Consider the following 20,000-nt stretch of genomic DNA (forward strand, 5'->3'; position numbering starts at 1 on the left):
CTCTCTCTCTCTCTGTCTGTCTCGTCTCTGTCTCTGCTCTTCTCTCCTTCTGTCTCCTCTCTGGTCTCTCTCTGTCTCTCTGCTCTCTCTCTCTGTCTCTCTAACCCCTTCTCTTCTCTCTCTCTCAATTCAATAATTCAATTCAATTCAATTCAATTCAATTCAATTCAAGGGCTTTATGGGCATGGGAAACTGTGTTAACATTGCCAAAGCAAGTGAGGTAGACAACATACAAAGTGAATATATAAGTGAAAAACAACAAAAATTATCAGTAAACATTACACATACAGAAGTTTCAAACAGTAAAGACATTACAAATGTCATATTATATATATATATATATATATATATATATATACAGTGTTTTAACAATGTACAAATGGTTAAAGGACACAAGATAAAATAAATAAGCATAAATATGGGTTGCTGCTGTGATGGCACACTGTGGAATTTCACCCAGTAGATATGGGAGTTTATCAAGATTGGGTTTTGTGTAGTAGTTCTATGGAGATTCAGGGCATGATGATTCCTGGGTGACCCTGAACATACAATAGTGGATAGATGGCACACAACATCAAACAAACATCGAACTGGAGGACAGAGTCGCAGGGAATGACCCTTTATGTCTTCAGTGCTGCTGCCTCCTGTTCTCTCTCTCTCTCTCTGTGTGAAATATCAAAGTCCTCATATGACCTCTGAGACACCAGAAGATCCCATGTGGGGCTGAGTGTGAGTATGCGACCGGTTTGATCAGAGCCTCGTTCCCAAGGCCTGTTTATCATTGACTTGATTTCTGTTGTTTTGAGAGTCTGTAGATTCGGTCCTGGTTTTGCTGGAGTCTGTAGATTCGGTCCTGGTTTTGCTGGAGTCTGTAGATTCGGTCCTGGTTTTGCTGGAGTCTGTAGATTCGGTCCTGGTTTTGCTGGAGTCTGTAGATTCGGTCCTGGTTTTGCTGGAGTCTGTAGATTCGGTCCTGGTTTTGCTGGAGTCTGTAGATTCAGTCCTGGTTTTGCTGGATTAGAACTAAAGATTTTAGACACTTCAAACAGAACATAGGTGAACACTCCCATTCTCAGATGGCTCTTTCTCCACGTGCTGAAAGACAAATCAGATTGCAGATTTCTCAAAACTCGTTTCATAAAAGCAAAGATCACATTGTTCATCAGAGATGTGTAACAGCATTGATGACGTTGACCACCCCACCAGTGTTAATGTTAGAATCAAGCCAGACATTACCAAAGGTGACACTACAATACCTTGACAATTAAAACACCATCTCTGTATCCTGTTGCTCTGAAAATATGTCCCACACAATATCAGGGGTGAATGTCAGGGGTGAATGTCAGGGGTGGATGTCAGGGGTGGATATCAGGGGTGGATATCAGGGGTGAATATCAGGGGTGGATATCAGGGGTGGATATCAGGGGTGGATATCAGGGGTGGATATCAGGGGTGGATATCAGGGGTGGATATCAGGGGTTGATATCAGGGTGAATATCAGGGGTGGATATCAGGGGTGGATATCAGGGGTAGATATCGGGGTGAATATCAAGGGTGGATATCAGGGGTGGAATATCAGGGGTAGATATCGGGGGTGAATATCAGGGGTGGATATCAGGGGTGGATATCGGGGGTGGATATCGGGGGTGAATATTGGGGGTAGATATCAGGGGTGAATATCAGGGGTGGATATCGGGGGTGAATATTTGGGGTAGATATCAGGGGTGAATATCAGAGGTGGATATCAGGGGTGGATATCAGGGGTGGACATCAGGGGTAGATATCAGGGGTAGATATCGGGGGTGAATATCGGGGGTGGATATCAGGGGTGGACATCAGGGTGGATATCAGGGGTGAATATCAGGGGTGAATATCGGGGGGTAGATATCAGGGGTAGATATCAGGGGTGAATATCAGGGGTGAATATCGGGGGTAGATATCAGGGGTAGATATCAGGGGTGAATATCGGGGGTGAATATTGGGGGTAGATATCAGGGGTGAATATCAGAGGTGGATATCAGGGGTGGATATCGGGGGTGAATATCAGGGGTGGATATCAGGGTGGATATCGGGGGTGGATATCGGGGGTGAATATTGGGGGTAGATATCAGGGGTGAATATCAGGGGTGGATATCGGGGGTGATATTGGGGGTAGATATCAGGGGTGAATATCAGAGGTGGATATCAGGGGTGGACATCAGGGGTAGATATCAGGGGTAGATATCGGGGGTGAATATCGGGGGTGGATATCAGGGGTGGACATCAGGGTGGATATCAGGGGTGAATATCAGGGGTGAATATCGGGGGTAGATATCAGGGGTAGATATCAGGGGTGAATATCAGGGGTGAATATCGGGGGTAGATATCAGGGGTAGATATCAGGGGTGAATATCAGGGGTGAATATTGGGGGTAGATATCAGGGGTGAATATCAGAGGTGGATATCAGGGGTGGATATCGGGGGGTAGATATCAGGGGTGGATTTGGGGGGAATATCGGGGGTGGATATCAGGGGTGGATATCAGGGGTGATCAAAATCACAAATTGGAATATCAGATACTGGTCATTGAACAAAACACGTATCAGTGTTACAACAGATGTGGAAGAGGAGGAGGAAGAGGAGAAGGAAGAGGAGGAGGAAGAGGAGGAGGAGAATGCTTCTACAAAAAACATTGGTTAATGAACAGAAAAACTATCCAGTTCTGTGTTGTCTTTCACTCAGTTTAATACAGTATTTTCACTCAGTTTAATACAGTATTTTCACTCAGTTTAATACAGTATTTTCACTCAGTTTAATACAGTATTTTCACTCAGTTTAATACAGTATTTTCTACATTTGTATCACAGATTTTAGTTTTTTCTTCTTTGAATATACATTTTTTATCTGCTCATTATCTGTTATTGATAAGAGAAGCATCATTACCAGAAGACCGATAAAACACACACACACACACACACACACACACACACACACACACACACACACACACACACACACACACACACACACACACACACACACACACACATAAAATAAAAACATGTATATGATTCCACTTTGATAAGAAACATGGCAGAGACATGACTGACTGGGTAAACAAGATAAATATCCAAATCAAATACATTATTCAATATTGGTAATGGATGATTTAATGGATGATTTAATGGATGATTGGATTTGCTAAACCGAACCTCCAATCACAGAAGCAGGTCATCAACCCACCCTGTTATTTATACATGAGCATCACCATCATCATCATCATCATCTGCCTAATCACCATCATCATCATCATCATCATCACCATCATCATCATCATCATCACCATCATCATCATCATCACCATCACCATCGCCATCATCATCACCACCATCATCATTACCATCATCATCACCACCATCATCATCACCATCACCATCATCATCACCACCATCATCATCACCATCATCATCACCATCATCATCACCATCATCACCACCATCATCATCACCATCATCATCATCATCACCATCATCACCACCACCATCATCATCACCATCATCCGCCTCATCACCATCATCATCTTCATCCGCCTCATCACCATCATCATCTTCATCCGCCTCATCACCATCATCATCCTCATCACCATCATCATCACAATCATCACCATCATCATCCTAATCATCATCATCATCATCATCCGCCCCATCACCATCATCACCATCATCATCCTAATCATCATCATCATCCGCCCCATCACCATCATCACCATCATCATCATCACCATCATCATCATCATCCTCATCACCATCATCATCATCATCACAATCATCACCATCACCATCATCATCCGCATCACCATCATCACAATCATCATCATCACCATCATCACCATCATCATCATCATCCTCATCGCCATCATCCTCATCACCATCATCATCCGCCTCATCACCATCATCATCATCATCGCCATCATCATCATCATTACCATCACCATCCTCATCACCATCATGATCACAATCATCACCATCACCATCATCATCCTCATCACCATCATCATCAACACTATCAACATCATCATCCGCCTCATCACCATCATCACCATCAACAATCACATCACCACCATCATCCTCATCAACGTCATCACCATCATCATCCTCCTCATCTTCATCCTCATCACTAGAGTCCCCTATCATTGATATGGTGATGTTATCAGGTTTGTCTCTCCAATGTTGTTTTGGTGCTGGGAGACTCAGCTAAGCCCCCCTTTTGATTCTGGGTCTGTTTCAATACACAAGGATGAGTCAGCATTTTGAAGGCTGGAAGTTCTGTGTCTCCTGTAGTGCCCGGTGAGGTCACATCTTAGTTAGATAACCTTTGACCTCTCACCTCTGACCTCAGATTGGCTCCTGCAGTACACACAGGAAGTGTTACCCGGCAACTGGTCATACACAGGTACACCTGACCTGTAACTTCTGACAGCTTTTCTTACATCAGGACAAAGTCCTCCATACAGTAGTACCGCATCTGGGCTCCTCCGCTCTCCTCAGTCCCCTGGTCTCCCCCTTCCCACAGAGGAAGCAGGGTCTGTAAGGGTGGACTGTTGGCTCCAAGCAACTCTTTCATTTACTTACACAAGAGGATAAGAGTTGAGGAATCTGGTTCTCTCCCTGCACCTGGTTGGTGGAGCCCCCTGCTGGTGTGGTGGAGGTAAGCGCAGCTACATTACATTACACGGTAGTCTCATACTCCATAACCTCCTTAGGATTTCTCAGGCTTCGGTACTGGATCCTGGGCGTGACTGGAGACGTGTTCTCCAGAACCAGGATGGTCTTCCGCAGCCGCCTGTCGATGAAGTGAGCGTCCCAGGCAGGGTACCTCTTTCTGGGCAAGTCTATCCTGATCACAGGCTGCTCTGTCCTGAGGGTCCGGAGGGCCATGGCCGGAGAGGTGGATCTAACCTGGAACACAACTAGATCTACTGGTACCACCTCGCCCCGGTCCGCACCTGCAGTCCTGCTTAGGGTCCTAGGGGGGCTGGTGAGCATGTCTGAAGGAGGGAGGGGGGACGCATCGGCTGGGGTCACACAGGACTCCACCATCAACCCCCCGTCCTCCACACACACCCCCCACTGAGCCGCGGACACCGGCCCGTCAGGGTGCAGGAGACAATAATACCCCAACATGAAGAAGATCCCCAGAGCGTAGCTACAAACCACCACACACACCACGACGAGGGCGTAAAAGTCTGAGGTGTTCGGCCCGCGGTAAAGATACCACGCCGCGGTGAGAGACACGTTCTCTACCAGAGTCACCGTGTGATAGAGCCACATCCTGAAGCGAGCGCGGCCCTCCTTGACGTTGAACCAGCAGAAGATATAGATGATACCCACTACCATGTTATAGATGATCTCCTCCCACTTGGACATGCAGAAGTCTGTCTCCCCCTGGATGATCCAGAACGTCATGAGGCACCAGTGGCTCACTATGAAGATACCGAAGTAGAGCTGGGAGATAGAGAGGGAAGCAGGGGGGGGAGGGGAGAGCAGAGAGAGCAGAGAGACAAGAGAGAGCAGAGAGAGCAGAGAGAGCAGAGAGAGCAGAGAGACAAGAGAGAGCAGAGAGAGCAGAGAGATGAGAGCACAGAGACAAGAGAGAGCAGAGAGACAAGAGAGAGCAGAGAGACAAGAGAGAGCAGAGAGACAAGAGAGAGCAGAGAGACAAGAGAGACAAGAGAGAGCAGAGAGACAAGAGAGAGCAGAGAGAGCAGAGAGAGCAGAGAGACAAGAGAGACAAGAGAGAGCAGAGAGAGCAGAGAGACAGAGAGAGCATAGAGACAAGAGAGACAGAGAGAGACAGAGAGAGCAGAGAGACAGAGAGACAGAGATAATGCAAATTAATAACAATTACCTGATCATGTCTACCTCTGCTAAGCTTCCCCATAAAGCAAGACAAATTATATAGGCCATGTTAATATATGTAGCTTAAGAAACAAGGTTCATGAAATTAATAATTTGCTCGTAACAGATGACCTTCTTATTCTGACTATCCCTGAAACTCACTTTAAATAATAATTTTGGTGATACAGTGGTAGCAATACATGGTTATAACAACAACAGAAAAGACAGAAATGCCAAAGGTGGAGGTGTTGCTGTTTATATTCAGAACTACATTACTGTAAAGATTAGAGAGGATCTCATGTTAAATACTGTTGAAGTAATATGGCTACAGGTTCATCTGCCTCACCTAAAGCCCATTCTGGTGGGAAGCTACTATAGACCACCAAGTGTTAACAGTCAGTATCTGGATAATGTTAAATACTGTCGAAGTAATATGGCTACAGGTTCATCTGCTTCACCTAAAGCCCATTCTGGTGGGACGCTGCTATAGACAGTCAGTATCTGGATAATGTTAAATACTGTTGAAGTAATATGGCTACAGGTTCATCTGCCTCACCTAAAGCCCATTCTGGTGGGAAGCTGCTATAGACCACCAAGTGCTAACAGTCAGTATCTGGATAACATGTGAAATGCTTGATAATGTATGTGATATCAACAGAGAAGTATATATTCTGGGTGATTTTAAATAACGACTTGCTTTCATCAAGCTAAAGAGAAAGCTTCAAACTGTAACCAGTGCCTGCAGCCTGGATCAGGTTATCAGTCAACCTGCCAGGGTAGTTACATACATACAGTACAGGAATGAAATCAGGTTATCAGTCAACCTGCCAGGGTAGTTACATACATACAGTACAGGAATGAAATCAGGTTATCAGTCAACCTACCAGGGTAGTTACATACATACAGTACAGGAATGAAATCAGGTTATCAGTCAACCTGCCAGGGTAGTTACATACATACAGTACAGGAATGAAATCAGGTTATCAGTCAACCTGCCAGGGTAGTTACATACATACAGTACAGGAATGAAATCAGGTTATCAGTCAACCTACCAGGGTAGTTACATACATACAGTACAGGAATGAAATCAGGTTATCAGTCAACCTACCAGGGTAGTTACATACATACAGTACAGGAATGAAATCAGGTTATCAGTCAACCTGCCAGGGTAGTTACATACAAACAGTACAGGAATGAAATCATCATCATGTATTGATCACATCTTTACTAACGCTGCAGAAATGTGCTCTAAATCAGTATCCAGATCCATAGGATGTAGTGATCACAATATAGTAGCCATATCTAGGAAAACCACAGTTTTGGGTGGGACTAATATAGTGTATAAGAGGTCATACAAGACGTTTTGTTGTGATTCCTATGTTGTTGATATAATAATATTTGTTGGTCTGTGGTGTGTAATGAGGAGCAACCAGACGCTGCTGGTCTGTGGTGTGTAATGAGGAGCAACCAGACGCTGCTGGTCTGTGGTGTGTAATGAGGAGCAACCAGATCTGCTGGTCTGTGGTGTGTAATGAGGAGCAACCAGACGCTGCTGGTCTGTGGTGTGTAATGAGGAGCAACCAGACGCTGCTGGTCTGTGGTGTGTAATGAGGAGCAACCAGATCTGCTGGTCTGTGGTGTGTAATGAGGAGCAACCAGAGCTGCTGGTCTGTGGTGTGTAATGAGGAGCAACCAGAGCTGCTGGTCTGTGGTGTGTAATGAGGAGCAACCAGAGCTGCTGGTCTGTGGTGTGTAATGAGGAGCAACCAGAGCTGCTGGTCTGTGGTGTGTAATAAGGAGCAACCAGAGCTGCTGGTCTGTGGTGTGTAATGAGGAGCAACCAGAGCTGCTGGTCTGTGGTGTGTAATAAGGAGCAACCAGAGCTGCTGGTCTGTGGTGTGTAATAAGGAGCAACCAGAGCTGCTGGTCTGTGGTGTGTAATAAGGAGCAACCAGAGCTGCTGGTCTGTGGTGTGTAATAAGGAGCAACCAGAGCTGCTGGTCTGTGGTGTGTAATAAGGAGCAACCAGAGCTGCTGGTCTGTGGTGTGTAATAAGGAGCAACCAGAGCTGCTGGTCTGTGGTGTGTAATAAGGAGCAACCAGAGCTGCTGGTCTGTGGTGTGTAATAAGGAGCAACCAGAGCTGCTGGTCTGTGGTGTGTAATGAGGAGCAACCAGAGCTGCTGGTCTGTGGTGTGTAATAAGGAGCAACCAGAGCTGCTGGTCTGTGGTGTGTGTAATAAGGAGCACCCAGAGCTGCTGGTCTGTGGTGTGTAATAAGGAGCAACCAGAGCTGCTGGTCTGTGGTGTGTAATAAGGAGCAACCAGAGCTGCTGGTCTGTGGTGCGTAATAAGGAGCAACCAGAGCTGCTGGTCTGTGGTGTGTAATAAGGAGCAACCAGAGCTGCTGGTCTGTGGTGTGTAATAAGGAGCAACCAGAGCTGCTGGTCTGTGGTGTGTAATAAGGAGCAACCAGAGCTGCTGGTCTGTGGTGTGTAATAAGGAGCAACCAGAGCTGCTGGTCTGTGGTGTGTAATGAGGAGCAACCAGAGCTGCTGGTCTGTGGTGTGTAATGAGGAGCAACCAGAGCTGCTGGTCTGTGGTGTGTAATAAGGAGCAACCAGAGCTGCTGGTCTGTGGTGTGTAATAAGGAGCAACCAGAGCTGCTGGTCTGTGGTGTGTAATAAGGAGCAACCAGAGCTGCTGGTCTGTGGTGTGTAATAAGGAGCAACCAGAGCTGCTGGTCTGTGGTGCGTAATAAGGAGCAACCAGAGCTGCTGGTCTGTGGTGTGTAATAAGGAGCAACCAGAGCTGCTGGTCTGTGGTGTGTAATAAGGAGCAACCAGAGCTGCTGGTCTGTGGTGTGTAATAAGGAGCAACCAGAGCTGCTGGTCTGTGGTGTGTAATAAGGAGCAACCAGAGCTGCTGGTCTGTGGTGTGTAATAAGGAGCAACCAGAGCTGCTGGTCTGTGGTGTGTAATAAGGAGCAACCAGAGCTGCTGGTCTGTGGTGTGTAATAAGGAGCAACCAGAGCTGCTGGTCTGTGGTGTGTAATGAGGAGCAACCAGAGCTGCTGGTCTGTGGTGTGTAATGAGGAGCAACCAGAGCTGCTGGTCTGTGGTGTGTAATAAGGAGCAACCAGAGCTGCTGGTCTGTGGTGTGTAATAAGGAGCAACCAGAGCTGCTGGTCTGTGGTGTGTAATAAGGAGCAACCAGACGCTGCAAATTGAAATATGAAATTGTTAATTCCAGTTACTAATAAGAATGCATCCATTAAGAAAATGACTGTAAAAACTGTTAAATCCCCGTGGATTGATGAGGAATTGAAAAATTGTATGTTTGAGCAGGATGAGGCAAATAGGTCTGGCTGTACAAAAAATTGGCAAAAGTACGGCATATTGAGAAATCATGTGACTAAACTGAATAAAAATATGAATAAACTATAAAATAAAATAAAGATAAATGACTGTAACGGCGTTCTTCGTTTGTTGAGAGAGAGTCGGACCGAAATGCAGCGTGGTGGTTAATCATGATCTTTAATGAAGAAAACGGCGATACATGAAATAACTAAATAAATACAAAAAAACAACAAACGGAACGTGAAACCTAATACAGCCTATCTGGTGACACTACACAGAGACAGGAACAATCACCCACCAACCTAATACAGCCTATCTGGTGACACTACACAGAGACAGGAACAATCACCCACCAACCTAATACAGCCTATCTGGTGACACTACACAGAGACAGGAACAATCACCCACCAACCTAATACAGCCTATCTGGTGACACTACACAGAGACAGGAACAATCACCCACCAACCTAATACAGCCTATCTGGTGACACTACACAGAGACAGGAACAATCACCCACCAACCTAATACAGCCTATCTGGTGACACTACACAGAGACAGGAACAATCACCCACCAACCTAATACAGCCTATCTGGTGAAACTACACAGAGACAGGAACAATCACCCACCAACCTAATACAGCCTATTTGGTGACACTACACAGAGACAGGAACAATCACCCACGAAAGACAAAGCGAAACTCAGGCTACCTAAATACGGTTCCCAATCAGAGGCAATGAGAATCACCTGACTGCTGATTGAGAACCGCCTCAGGCAGCCAAGCCTATACAACACCCCTAATCAGCCGCGATCCCAAATACTACAAACCCCAATACGCAATACAATAACATAAACCCCTGTCACACCCTGGCCTGACCAAATATATAACGAAAACACAAAACACTAAGACCAAGGCGTGACAATGACATAAATAATGAGAGTAAAAAGCGTTGGAGCTTTTTTGGGAAAAAAGGCAAACTGAATTCCATCATTCGTTGAATCAGATCATTTATCACAAAGCCCACTGATATTGCCAACTACTTTAATGATTTTTTTAATTGGCAAGATTAGCAAACTTAGTCATGACATGCCAGCAACAAACACTGACACTACACATCCAAATATATCTGACCAAATTATGAAAGAAAAGCATTGTAATTTTGAATTCCGTAAAGTGAGTGTGGAATAGGTGAAAAAAGTATTATTGTCTATCAACAATGGCAAGCCACCGGGGTCTGACAATCTGGATGGAAAATTACTGAGGAGAAAAGTGGATGATATTGCCACTCCTATTTACCATATCTTCAATTTACTAGAAAGTGTGTTGCCCTCAGGCCTGGAGGGAAGCTAAAGTCACTCCACTACCTAAGAATAGTAAAGCCCCCTTTAATTGGCTCAAATAGCCAACCAATCAGCCTGTTACCAGCCCTTAGTAAACTTAAAAAAAAAATGTGTTTGACCAGATACAATGCTATTTTACAGTAAACAAATTGACAACAGACTTTCAGAATGCTTATAGAGAAGGACATTCAACAAGCACAGCACTTACACAAGTGACTGATGATTGACTGAGAGAAATTGATGATAAAAAGACTGCGGGGGCTGTTTTGTTAGACTTCAGTGCAGCGTTTGACATTATTATTGTCTGTTGCTGAAAAACACATGTGTTATGGCTTTACACCCCCTGTTTTAATGTGGATAAAGAGTTACCTGTCTAACAGAACACAGAGGGTGTTCTTTAATGGAAGCCTCTCCAACATAATCCAGGTAGAATCAGGAATTCCCCAGGGCAGCTGTCTAGGCCCCTTACTTTTTTCAATCTTTACTAACGTGCCACTGGCTTTGAGTAAAGCCAGTATGTCTATATATGCGGATGACTCAACACTATACACGTCAGCTACTACAGTGACTGAAATGACTGCAACACTTAACAAAGAGCCGCAGTTCGTTTCAGAATGGGTGTCAATAAATAAGTTGGTCCTAAATATTTCAAAAACTAAAAGCATTGTATTTGGGACAAATCATTCACTAAACCCTCAACCAAACCTTGTAATGAATATTGTAGAAATTGAGCAAGTTGAGGAGATTAAACTGCTTGGAGTAACCCTAGATTGTAAACTGCCATGGTCAAAACATATTGATGCAGTAGTAGCTAAGAAGTCTGTCCATATTAAAGCGATGCTCTGCCTTTTTAACAACACTATCAACTAGGCAGGTCCTACAGGCCCTAGTTTTATCGCACCTGGACTACTGTTCAATTGTGTCATCAGGTGCCACAAAAAAACTGCAATTGACTCAGAACAGGGCAGCACAGCTGTCCCTTGGATGTACACAGAGAGATAACATGAATATTATGCATGTCTATCTCTCCTGGTTCAAAGTGAAGGAGAGATTGACTTCATCACTACTTGTATTTGTGAGATTTATTGACCTGTTGAATGCACCACTGGCACACAGCTCAGCCCGTAAAGTAAAATCCCACAAGACATGCCACCAGAGTGAGCTGTGTAGTAGAGCTACAGTGGGTTAGGCTTTTCCTAATGAGTGTCTCTCTGTTACTCCCAGTATCTTCATCATGACTAAACCTAACCATTTCTGTGTCTTTCTCTCTTTCTGTCTTTCTCTTTTCCTCTTTTATCTCTGTCTCTTTCTCTCTTTTTCTCTTTTCTCTCTGTCTCTCTTTGTCTCTGTCTCTCATTTTTTTATTTATAAAAAGCCACCAGAGGTCTCTTCAAAATCCCCAAGTCCAGAACAGACTATTGGAAGCGCACAGTACTACATAGAGTCATGACTACATGGAACTCTATTCCACAGTACTACATAGAGACATGACTACATGGAACTCTATTCCACAGTACTACATAGAGCCATGACTACATGGAACTCTATTCCACAGTACTACATAGAGACATGACTACATGGAACTCTATTCCACAGTACTACATAGAGACATGACTACATGGAACTCTATTCCACAGTACTACATAGAGCCATGACTACATGGAACTCTATTCCACAGTACTACATAGAGTCATGACTACATGGAACTCTATTCCACAGTACTACATAGAGCCATGACTACATGGAACTCTATTCCACAGTACTACATAGAGTCATGACTACATGGAACTCTATTCCACAGTACTACATAGAGCCATGACTACATGGAACTCTATTCCACAGTACTACATAGAGACATGGCAACATGGAACTCTATTCCACAGTACTACATAGAGCCATGACTACACAGAACTCTATTCCACAGTACTACATAGAGCCATGACAACATGGAACTCTATTCCACAGTACTAGATAGAGCCATGACTACATGGAACTCTATTCCACAGTACTACATAGAGCCATGACTATATGGAACTCTATTCCACAGTACTACATAGAGCCATGACTACATGGAACTCTATTCCACATCAGGTAACTGATGCCAGCAGTAAATTTAGATTAAAAAACGGATAAAAAGACCCTGGGGGGACTGTGAAGCAGCACAAATATCAGCAGAGACATGCAAGCACATTACATACGCACTATACACACATGTACACATGGATTTTGTGTTGTAGATATGTGGTAGTGGAGTAGGGACCTGAGGGCACACAGTGTGTTGTGAAATCTGTTGTGGATGTATTGTAATGTTTTTAAAATGTAAAACTGCCTTAATTTAGCTGGACCCCAGGAAGAGTAGCTGCTGCCTTGGCAGGAACTAATGGGGATCCATAATAAACCCCAGGAAGAGTAGCTGCTGCCTTGGCAGGAACTAATGGGGATCCATAATAAACCCCAGGAAGAGCAGCTGCTGCCTTGGCAGGAACTAATGGGGATCCATAATAAACCCCAGGAAGAGCAGCTGCTGCCTTGGCAGGAACTAATGGGGATCCATAATAAACCCCAGGAAGAGTAGCTGCTGCCTTGGCAGGAACTAATGGGGATCCATAATAAACCCCAGGAAGAGTAGCTGCTGCCTTGGCAGGAACTAATGGGGATCCATAATAAACCCCAGGAAGAGTAGCTGCTGCCTTGGCAGGAACTAATGGGGATCCATAATTAACCCCAGGAAGAGTAGCTGCTGCCTTGGCAGGAACTAATGGGGATCCATAATAAACCCCAGGAAGAGCAGCTGCTGCCTTGGCAGGAACTAATGGGGATCCATAATAAACCCCAGGAAGAGTAGCTGCTGCCTTGGCAGGAACTAATGGGGATCCATAATAAACCCCAGGAAGAGTAGCTGCTGCCTTGGCAGGAACTAATGGGGATCCATAATAAACCCCAGGAAGAGTAGCTGCTGCCTTGGCAGGAACTAATGGGGATCCATAATAAACCCCAGGAAGAGTAGCTGCTGCCTTGGCAGGAACTAATGGGGATCCATAATAAACCCCAGGAAGAGTAGCTGCTGCCTTGGCAGGAACTAATGGGGATCCATAATAAACCCCAGGAAGAGTAGCTGATGCCTTGGCAGGAACTATAGGGGATCCATAATAAACCCCAGGAAGAGTAGCTGCTGCCTTGGCAGGAACTAATGGGGATCCATAATAAACACAACTAAAGTTAGATGTCTGCACAGATGAATGCTCCCCATACAACACTCCTTCCGTGGCCTCCAACTGCTCTTAAACGCTAATAAAACCAAATGCATGCTTTTCAACCGTTCGCTGCCTGCACCCGCACGCCTGACCAGCATCACCACCCTGGATGGTTTCGACCTAGAATATATGGACATCTATAAGTACCTAGGTGTCTGGCTAGACTGTAAACTCTCCTTCCAGACTCATATCAAACATCTCCAATCTAAAATCAAATCTAGAGTCGGCTTTCTATTCCACAACAAAGCCTCCTTCACTCACGCCGCCAAACTTACCCTAGTAAAACTGACTATCCTCCCGATTCTCGACTTCAGCGATGTCATCTACAAAATCGCTTCCAACACTCTACTCAGCAAACTGGATGCAGTTTATCACAGTGCCATCCGTTTTGTTACTAAAGCACCTTATACCACCCACCACTGCGACCTGTGTGCTCTAGTCGGCTGGCCCTCACTACATATTCGTCGCCAGACCCACTGGCTTCAGGTCATCTACAAGTCCATGCTAGGTAAAGCTCCGCCTTATCTCAGTTCACTGGTCACGATGGCAACACCCACCCGCAGCACGCGCTCCAGCAGGTGTATCTCACTGATCATCCCTAAAGCCAACACCTCATTTGGCCGCCTTTCGTTCCAGTTCTCTGCTGCCTGTGACTGGAACGAATTGCAAAAATCGCTGAAGTTGGAGACTTTTATCTCCCTCACCAACTTCAATCATCTGCTATCTGAGCAGCTAACCGATCGCTGCAGCTGTACATAGTCTATCGGTAAATAGCCCACCCAATTTTACCTACCCCATCCCCATACTGTTTATATTTATTTATTTTTCTGCTCTTTTGCACACCAATATCTCTACCTGTACATGACCATCTGATCTTTTATCACTCCAGTGTTAATCTGCAAAATTGTAATTATTTGCCTACCTCCTCATGCCTTTTGCACACAATGTATATAGACTCTCTTTTTTTTCTACTGTGTTATTGACTTGTTAATTGTTTACTCCATGTGTAACTCTTTGTTGTCTGTTCACACTGCTATGCTTTATCTTGGCCAGGTCGCAGTTGTAAATGAGAACTTGTTCTCAACTAGCCTTCCTGGTTAAATAAAGGTGTTATCAACTAGCCTACCTGGTTAAATAAAGGTGTTATCAACTGGCCTACCTGGTTAAATAAAGGTGTTCTCAACTGGCCTACCTGGTTAAATAAAGGTGTTATCAACTAGCCTACCTGGTTAAATAAAGGTGTTCTCAACTAGCCTACCTGGTTAAATAAAGGTGTTCTCAACTGGCCTACCTGGTTAAATAAAGGTGTTATCAACTGGCCTACCTGGTTAAATAAAGGTGTTCTCAACTAGCCTACCTGGTTAAATAAAGGTGTTCTCAACTGGCCTACCTGGTTAAATAAAGGTGTTATCAACTAGCCTACCTGGTTAAATAAAGGTGTTCTCAACTAGCCTACCTGGTTAAATAAAGGTCAAATAAAATAAAATAAATAAAATAAAAGTGCAACGTTTTTCTTTTGTTCTACCAAAATATGTTTTTCTCCCAGCCTGACCTTCGGGTTTAAACTCATGATTATCTATCTTCGTTTTAGTTTTATTGTATATTTTCTGCACCTAAAAGCCCTTGATTGGGTGTACAATGTGAGTCTTCCTCACTGTGTGTGTGTGATGTTGGTGTGCCCATCTTTACCTGGAACACTGAGGCGAACAGGGCGAAGGCGATGGTCCTGGCCCCGATGGTGAAGAGGTGCCACAGCATCTGGACAATCACAGCCTTGTAGGACATCGGGAGCTTGTCATCTCTGGAGTCCCTCAGAGTCTTCTGGTAGGATGCTATCATCCAGGCCAGAGAGACCAAGGAGGCTGAAGCAGAGAGACCTGGGGACAACGAGGGATGACAGGATAGGAAAGGAGGATGAATATACAGTGGGGTCCTAAATTCTTGACGCGCTTGATAAGGATGAGAAAAAATATAAGTGTATTTAAAAAAACTTTATTTAACAAGTCAGTTAAGAACAAACTATTATTTACAATGACAGGACTGTAGTGACGGCACCTGCACTGAGATGCAGTGTATACAAACAAAATTGGTACATTATATTGTTTTATACTATTCCAATTACCTCAGAGAAAGAGATTTTGTTTAACAAGTAATAATTTTCTTCTCAAAAAGATTATTGACACACCTGTTTTCAATACCTTTCATTACCTCACCTTGTGAGGATAATGGCACTGAGCATTTTTCTAAATGTTTTATGAGTTGGAGAACACATTGGAAGGGATCTTTGACCAGTCCTAAACGGCACTTGGGTTTGGAACTGGTGCATTGGTGGGTCGATGTACTGGGCCGTACGTACTGCCCTCTGTAGCGCCTTGCCAACAGTTGCCATACCAAGTGGTGATGAAGCTAGTCAAGATTTTCTCAATGGTGAACGTTTTGAGGATCTGAGGATTTCAGCTTCCTAAGGGGGAAGAGGCGATGTCTTGCCCTCTTCACAACTATGTTGGTTTGTGTAGACCATAATAATTCCTTAGTGATGTGGACATTGATGAGGATGAGGAAATTGAAGCTCTGCTCCACTACAGCTCCATCGATGTGGATGGGAGGCGTGCTCAACCCTCTGTATCCTGTAGTCCAAGATCAGCTTCTTTGTCTTGCTCACGTTGAGGGAGAGGTTGTTGTCCTGGCACCACACTGCCAGGTCTCTGACCTCCTCCCTATAGGCTGTCTCATCGTTGTCGGTGAACAGGCCCTACCACCGTTGTGTCATCAGCAAACTTAATGATGATGTTGGAGTCGTGCGCGGCCATGCAGTCATGGGTGAACAGAGAGTACAGGAGGGGACTAAGCATGCACCCCTTAGGGGCCCCCGAGGGTCAGCCAGGCAGATATCTTGTTGTTGCCTACCCCTCATCACCTGGGAGAGGCCCATCATGAAGTCCAGGATCCAGTTGCAGATGGAGGTGTTTAATCCCATGGTCCGTAGCTTAGCGGTGATCTTGAAGGGCACTATGGAGTTGAACGCTGAGCTGTAGTCAATGAACAGCATTCTCTTGTAGGTGTTTCTTTCGTCCAGGGGCAGTTTGGAGTGCAGATCTGTGGATCTGTTGGGGCTGTATGTGAATTGGACTGGGGTCCATGGTGTCTGGGACGGTGGTGTTGATGTGAGCCATGGCCAAAAAAACAGAAAACTTCAGCGTGCATAACTTTTCACCCCCCCCCCCCCTCAAATTCAATCATTTGTAGAACTACCTTGTGCAGCAATTACAGCTGCAAGTCTCTATAAGCTTAGCACATCTAGACACTGGGATGTTTGCCCATTCTTCAAGGCAAAACTGGTCCAGCTCCTTCAAATTGGATGGGTTCCACTGGTGTACAGCAATCTTTAAGTCCTACCACAGATTCTCAATTGGATTGAGGTCTGGGCTTTGACTAGGCCATTTCAAGACATTTAAATGTTTCCCCTTAAACCACTTGAGTGTTGCAGTATGCTTAGGGTCATTGTCCTGCTGGAAGGTGAACCTCTGTCCCAGTCTCAAATCTCTGGAAGACTGAAACAGGTTTCCCTGTATTTAGCGCCATCCATTACTCCTTCAAATCTGACCAGTGTCCCAGACCCTGCCGATGCAAAACATCCCCACAGCATGATGCTGCCACCACCATGCTTCACTGTGGGGATGATGTTCTCGGTGTGATGACAGGTGTTGTGTTTGCCTTGATGGCGAAAAAGCTCTGTTTTAGTCTCATCTGACCCGAGTACCTTCTTCCATATGTTTGGGGAATCTCCCACATGCCTTTTAACGAACACTTTTGGCGAACACCAAACGTGTTTGCTTATTTTTTTCTTTAAGCAATGGCTTGTTTCTGGCCACTCTTCCATAAAGCCCAGCTCTGTGGAGTGTACAGCTTAAAGTGGTCCTATGGCCAGATACTCCAATCTCCATTGTGGAGCTTTGCAGCTTCTTCAGGGTTATCTTTGGTCTCTTTGTTGCTTCTATGATTAATGCCCTCCTTCCCTGATCCGTGCATTTTGTTGGGCAGCCCTCTCTTGGCAGGTTTGTTGTGGTGCCATATTCTTTCCATTTTTTTATCATGTATTTAATGGTGCTTTGTGAGATGTTAAAAGTTTCAGATATTTTTTTATAATCCAACCCTTATCTGTACTTCTCCACAACCTTGTCCCTGACCTGTTTGGAGAGCTCCTTGGTCTTCGTGGTGTCACTTGTTTGGTGGTGTTACAGACTCTGGTGCCTTCCAGAACAGGTGTATATATACTGAGATCATGTGACAGATCATGTGACACTTAGATTGCACACAGGTGGACTTTCTTTAACTAATTATGTGGCTTCTGAAGGTAATTGGTTGCACCAGATCTTATTTAGGGGCTTCATAGCAAAGGGGATGAATATATTTACACATACCACTTTTCCGTCTTAATTTTTTAAGCAAGTCATTTTTTAAATTTCACCTGACCAATTTGTACTGTTTTGTGTATGTCCATTACATGAAATCCAAATAAAAGTACATTTAAATTACAGGTTGTAATGCAACAAAATAGGAAAAAAGTAAAAAATATGAAAAAATTTAAACCTTTGCAAGCACTGTATGTACACACTTTGGCTACAGGGGGTTGAGGTCAGAACTACAGGGGGTTGAGGTCAGAACTACAGGGGGTTGAGGTCAGAACTACAGGGGGTTGAGATCAGAACTACAGGGGGTTGGCTGACTGGCTGACTGGCTGCCTGGCTGACTAGCTGACTGGCTGACTAGCTGACTGGCTGACTGGCTGACTGGCTGACTAGCTGACTGGCTGACTGGCTGACTAGCTGACTGGCTGAATGGCTGACTAGCTGACTGGCTGACTAGCTGATTGGCTGACTGGCTGACAAGCTGATTGGCTGGGATGTGTCTCAGTCTTTTACTCTCTCCTTCTTCCTCTGTTAATGGGATGTTGAGGGTCATTTCTGATCTCTGAGGTCAATGGGATGTTGAGGGTAATTTATTATCTCTGAGGTCAATGGGATGTTGAGGGTCATTTTTTATCTCTGAGGTCAATGGGATGTTGAGGGAAATTTATGATCTCTGAGGTCAATGGGATCTTGAGGGTTATTTCTGATCTCTGAGGTCAATGGGATGTTGAGGGTCATTTCTGATCTCAGAGTTCAATGGGATGTTGAGCGTCATTTCTGATCTCTGAGGTCAATGGGATGTTGAGGGTCATTTCTGATCTCTGAAAAGCCTCTGACGCAGTTTCTCAAGGCTCCCCGAGTCCCTCTGAGAGGCCTGTCTCACATGTTCATGTCTCTAGTTTTACAGTACCAGTACCATACCTGGTCACAGGGATGGCTAACTGTCACACAAATTTAGGTTTCACACTTGACTTGTGGAAGGATCCTCAGAATCCTCTACAATTCTATTGGTTGTTTGAGGACCTTTCTTTCTTTTTCTTGTTTTTGAAATGTATTTCCTATTCAATGATTGATTTTGTATTTGATGATTGATTATTGTTGTATGGTGCAGGGCTCATTTGTGAAGGAAACCTAGGTCTCAGTATGACTTCCTGTCAAAATAAAGGTTATAGGTCGTAGTCTGTTTTCAGTGGGAGATGGTTCAGAGGAATCATGCCCGTTTTCATCCTAAACCTCACTGATTCCTAGGTCTCAGACTCAGTGATTCCTAGGTCTTCCTAGGTCTCAGACTGTTAAACAGCCATCACTACCTCAGAGAGGCTGCTGCCTACATGGAGACCCAATCACTGGCCACTTTAACAAATGGATCACTCGACACTTTAAACAAAGCCACTTTAAATAATTCCACTTTAATAATGTTTACATATCTTACATTACTCATGTCACATGTACAGTGGGGAGAACAAGTATTTGATATACTGCCAATTTTGCAGGTTTTCCTACTGACAAAGCATGTAGAGGTCTGTAATTTTTATCATAGGTACACTTCAACTGTGAGAGACGGAATCTAAAACAAAAATCCAGAAAATCACATTGTATGATTTTCAAGCAATTCATTTGCATTTTATTGCATGACATAAGTATTTGATACATCAGAAAAGCAGAACTTAATATTTGGCACAGAAATCTTTGTTTGCAATTACAGAGATCATACGTTTCCTGTAGTTCTTGACCAGGTTTGCACACACTGCAGCAGGGATTTT

At 44.5% G+C, this 20,000-nt stretch overlaps 1 protein-coding gene across 1 annotated transcript in view; it reads right to left on the reverse strand.

The window, feature by feature from the left end:
* Positions 1–4,054: 4,054 nt before the first annotated feature.
* Positions 4,055–20,000, reverse strand: part of LOC109884185 (XK-related protein 7-like) — a 94,110-nt gene continuing 78,164 nt past the window's right edge. The window contains exons 3-4 of the mRNA XM_031804321.1: positions 15,518–15,705; positions 4,055–5,483 (exon numbers count right to left, since the gene is read on the reverse strand). Of these exons, the coding sequence (XP_031660181.1) occupies positions 4,707–5,483; positions 15,518–15,705 (965 nt within the window). The 3' untranslated portion in view covers positions 4,055–4,706. The remainder of the gene's footprint in view (positions 5,484–15,517; positions 15,706–20,000) is intronic.

Source organism: Oncorhynchus kisutch, linkage group LG24 (genome assembly GCF_002021735.2).
Source record: "Oncorhynchus kisutch isolate 150728-3 linkage group LG24, Okis_V2, whole genome shotgun sequence".
Lineage (NCBI taxonomy): Eukaryota > Metazoa > Chordata > Actinopteri > Salmoniformes > Salmonidae > Oncorhynchus > Oncorhynchus kisutch.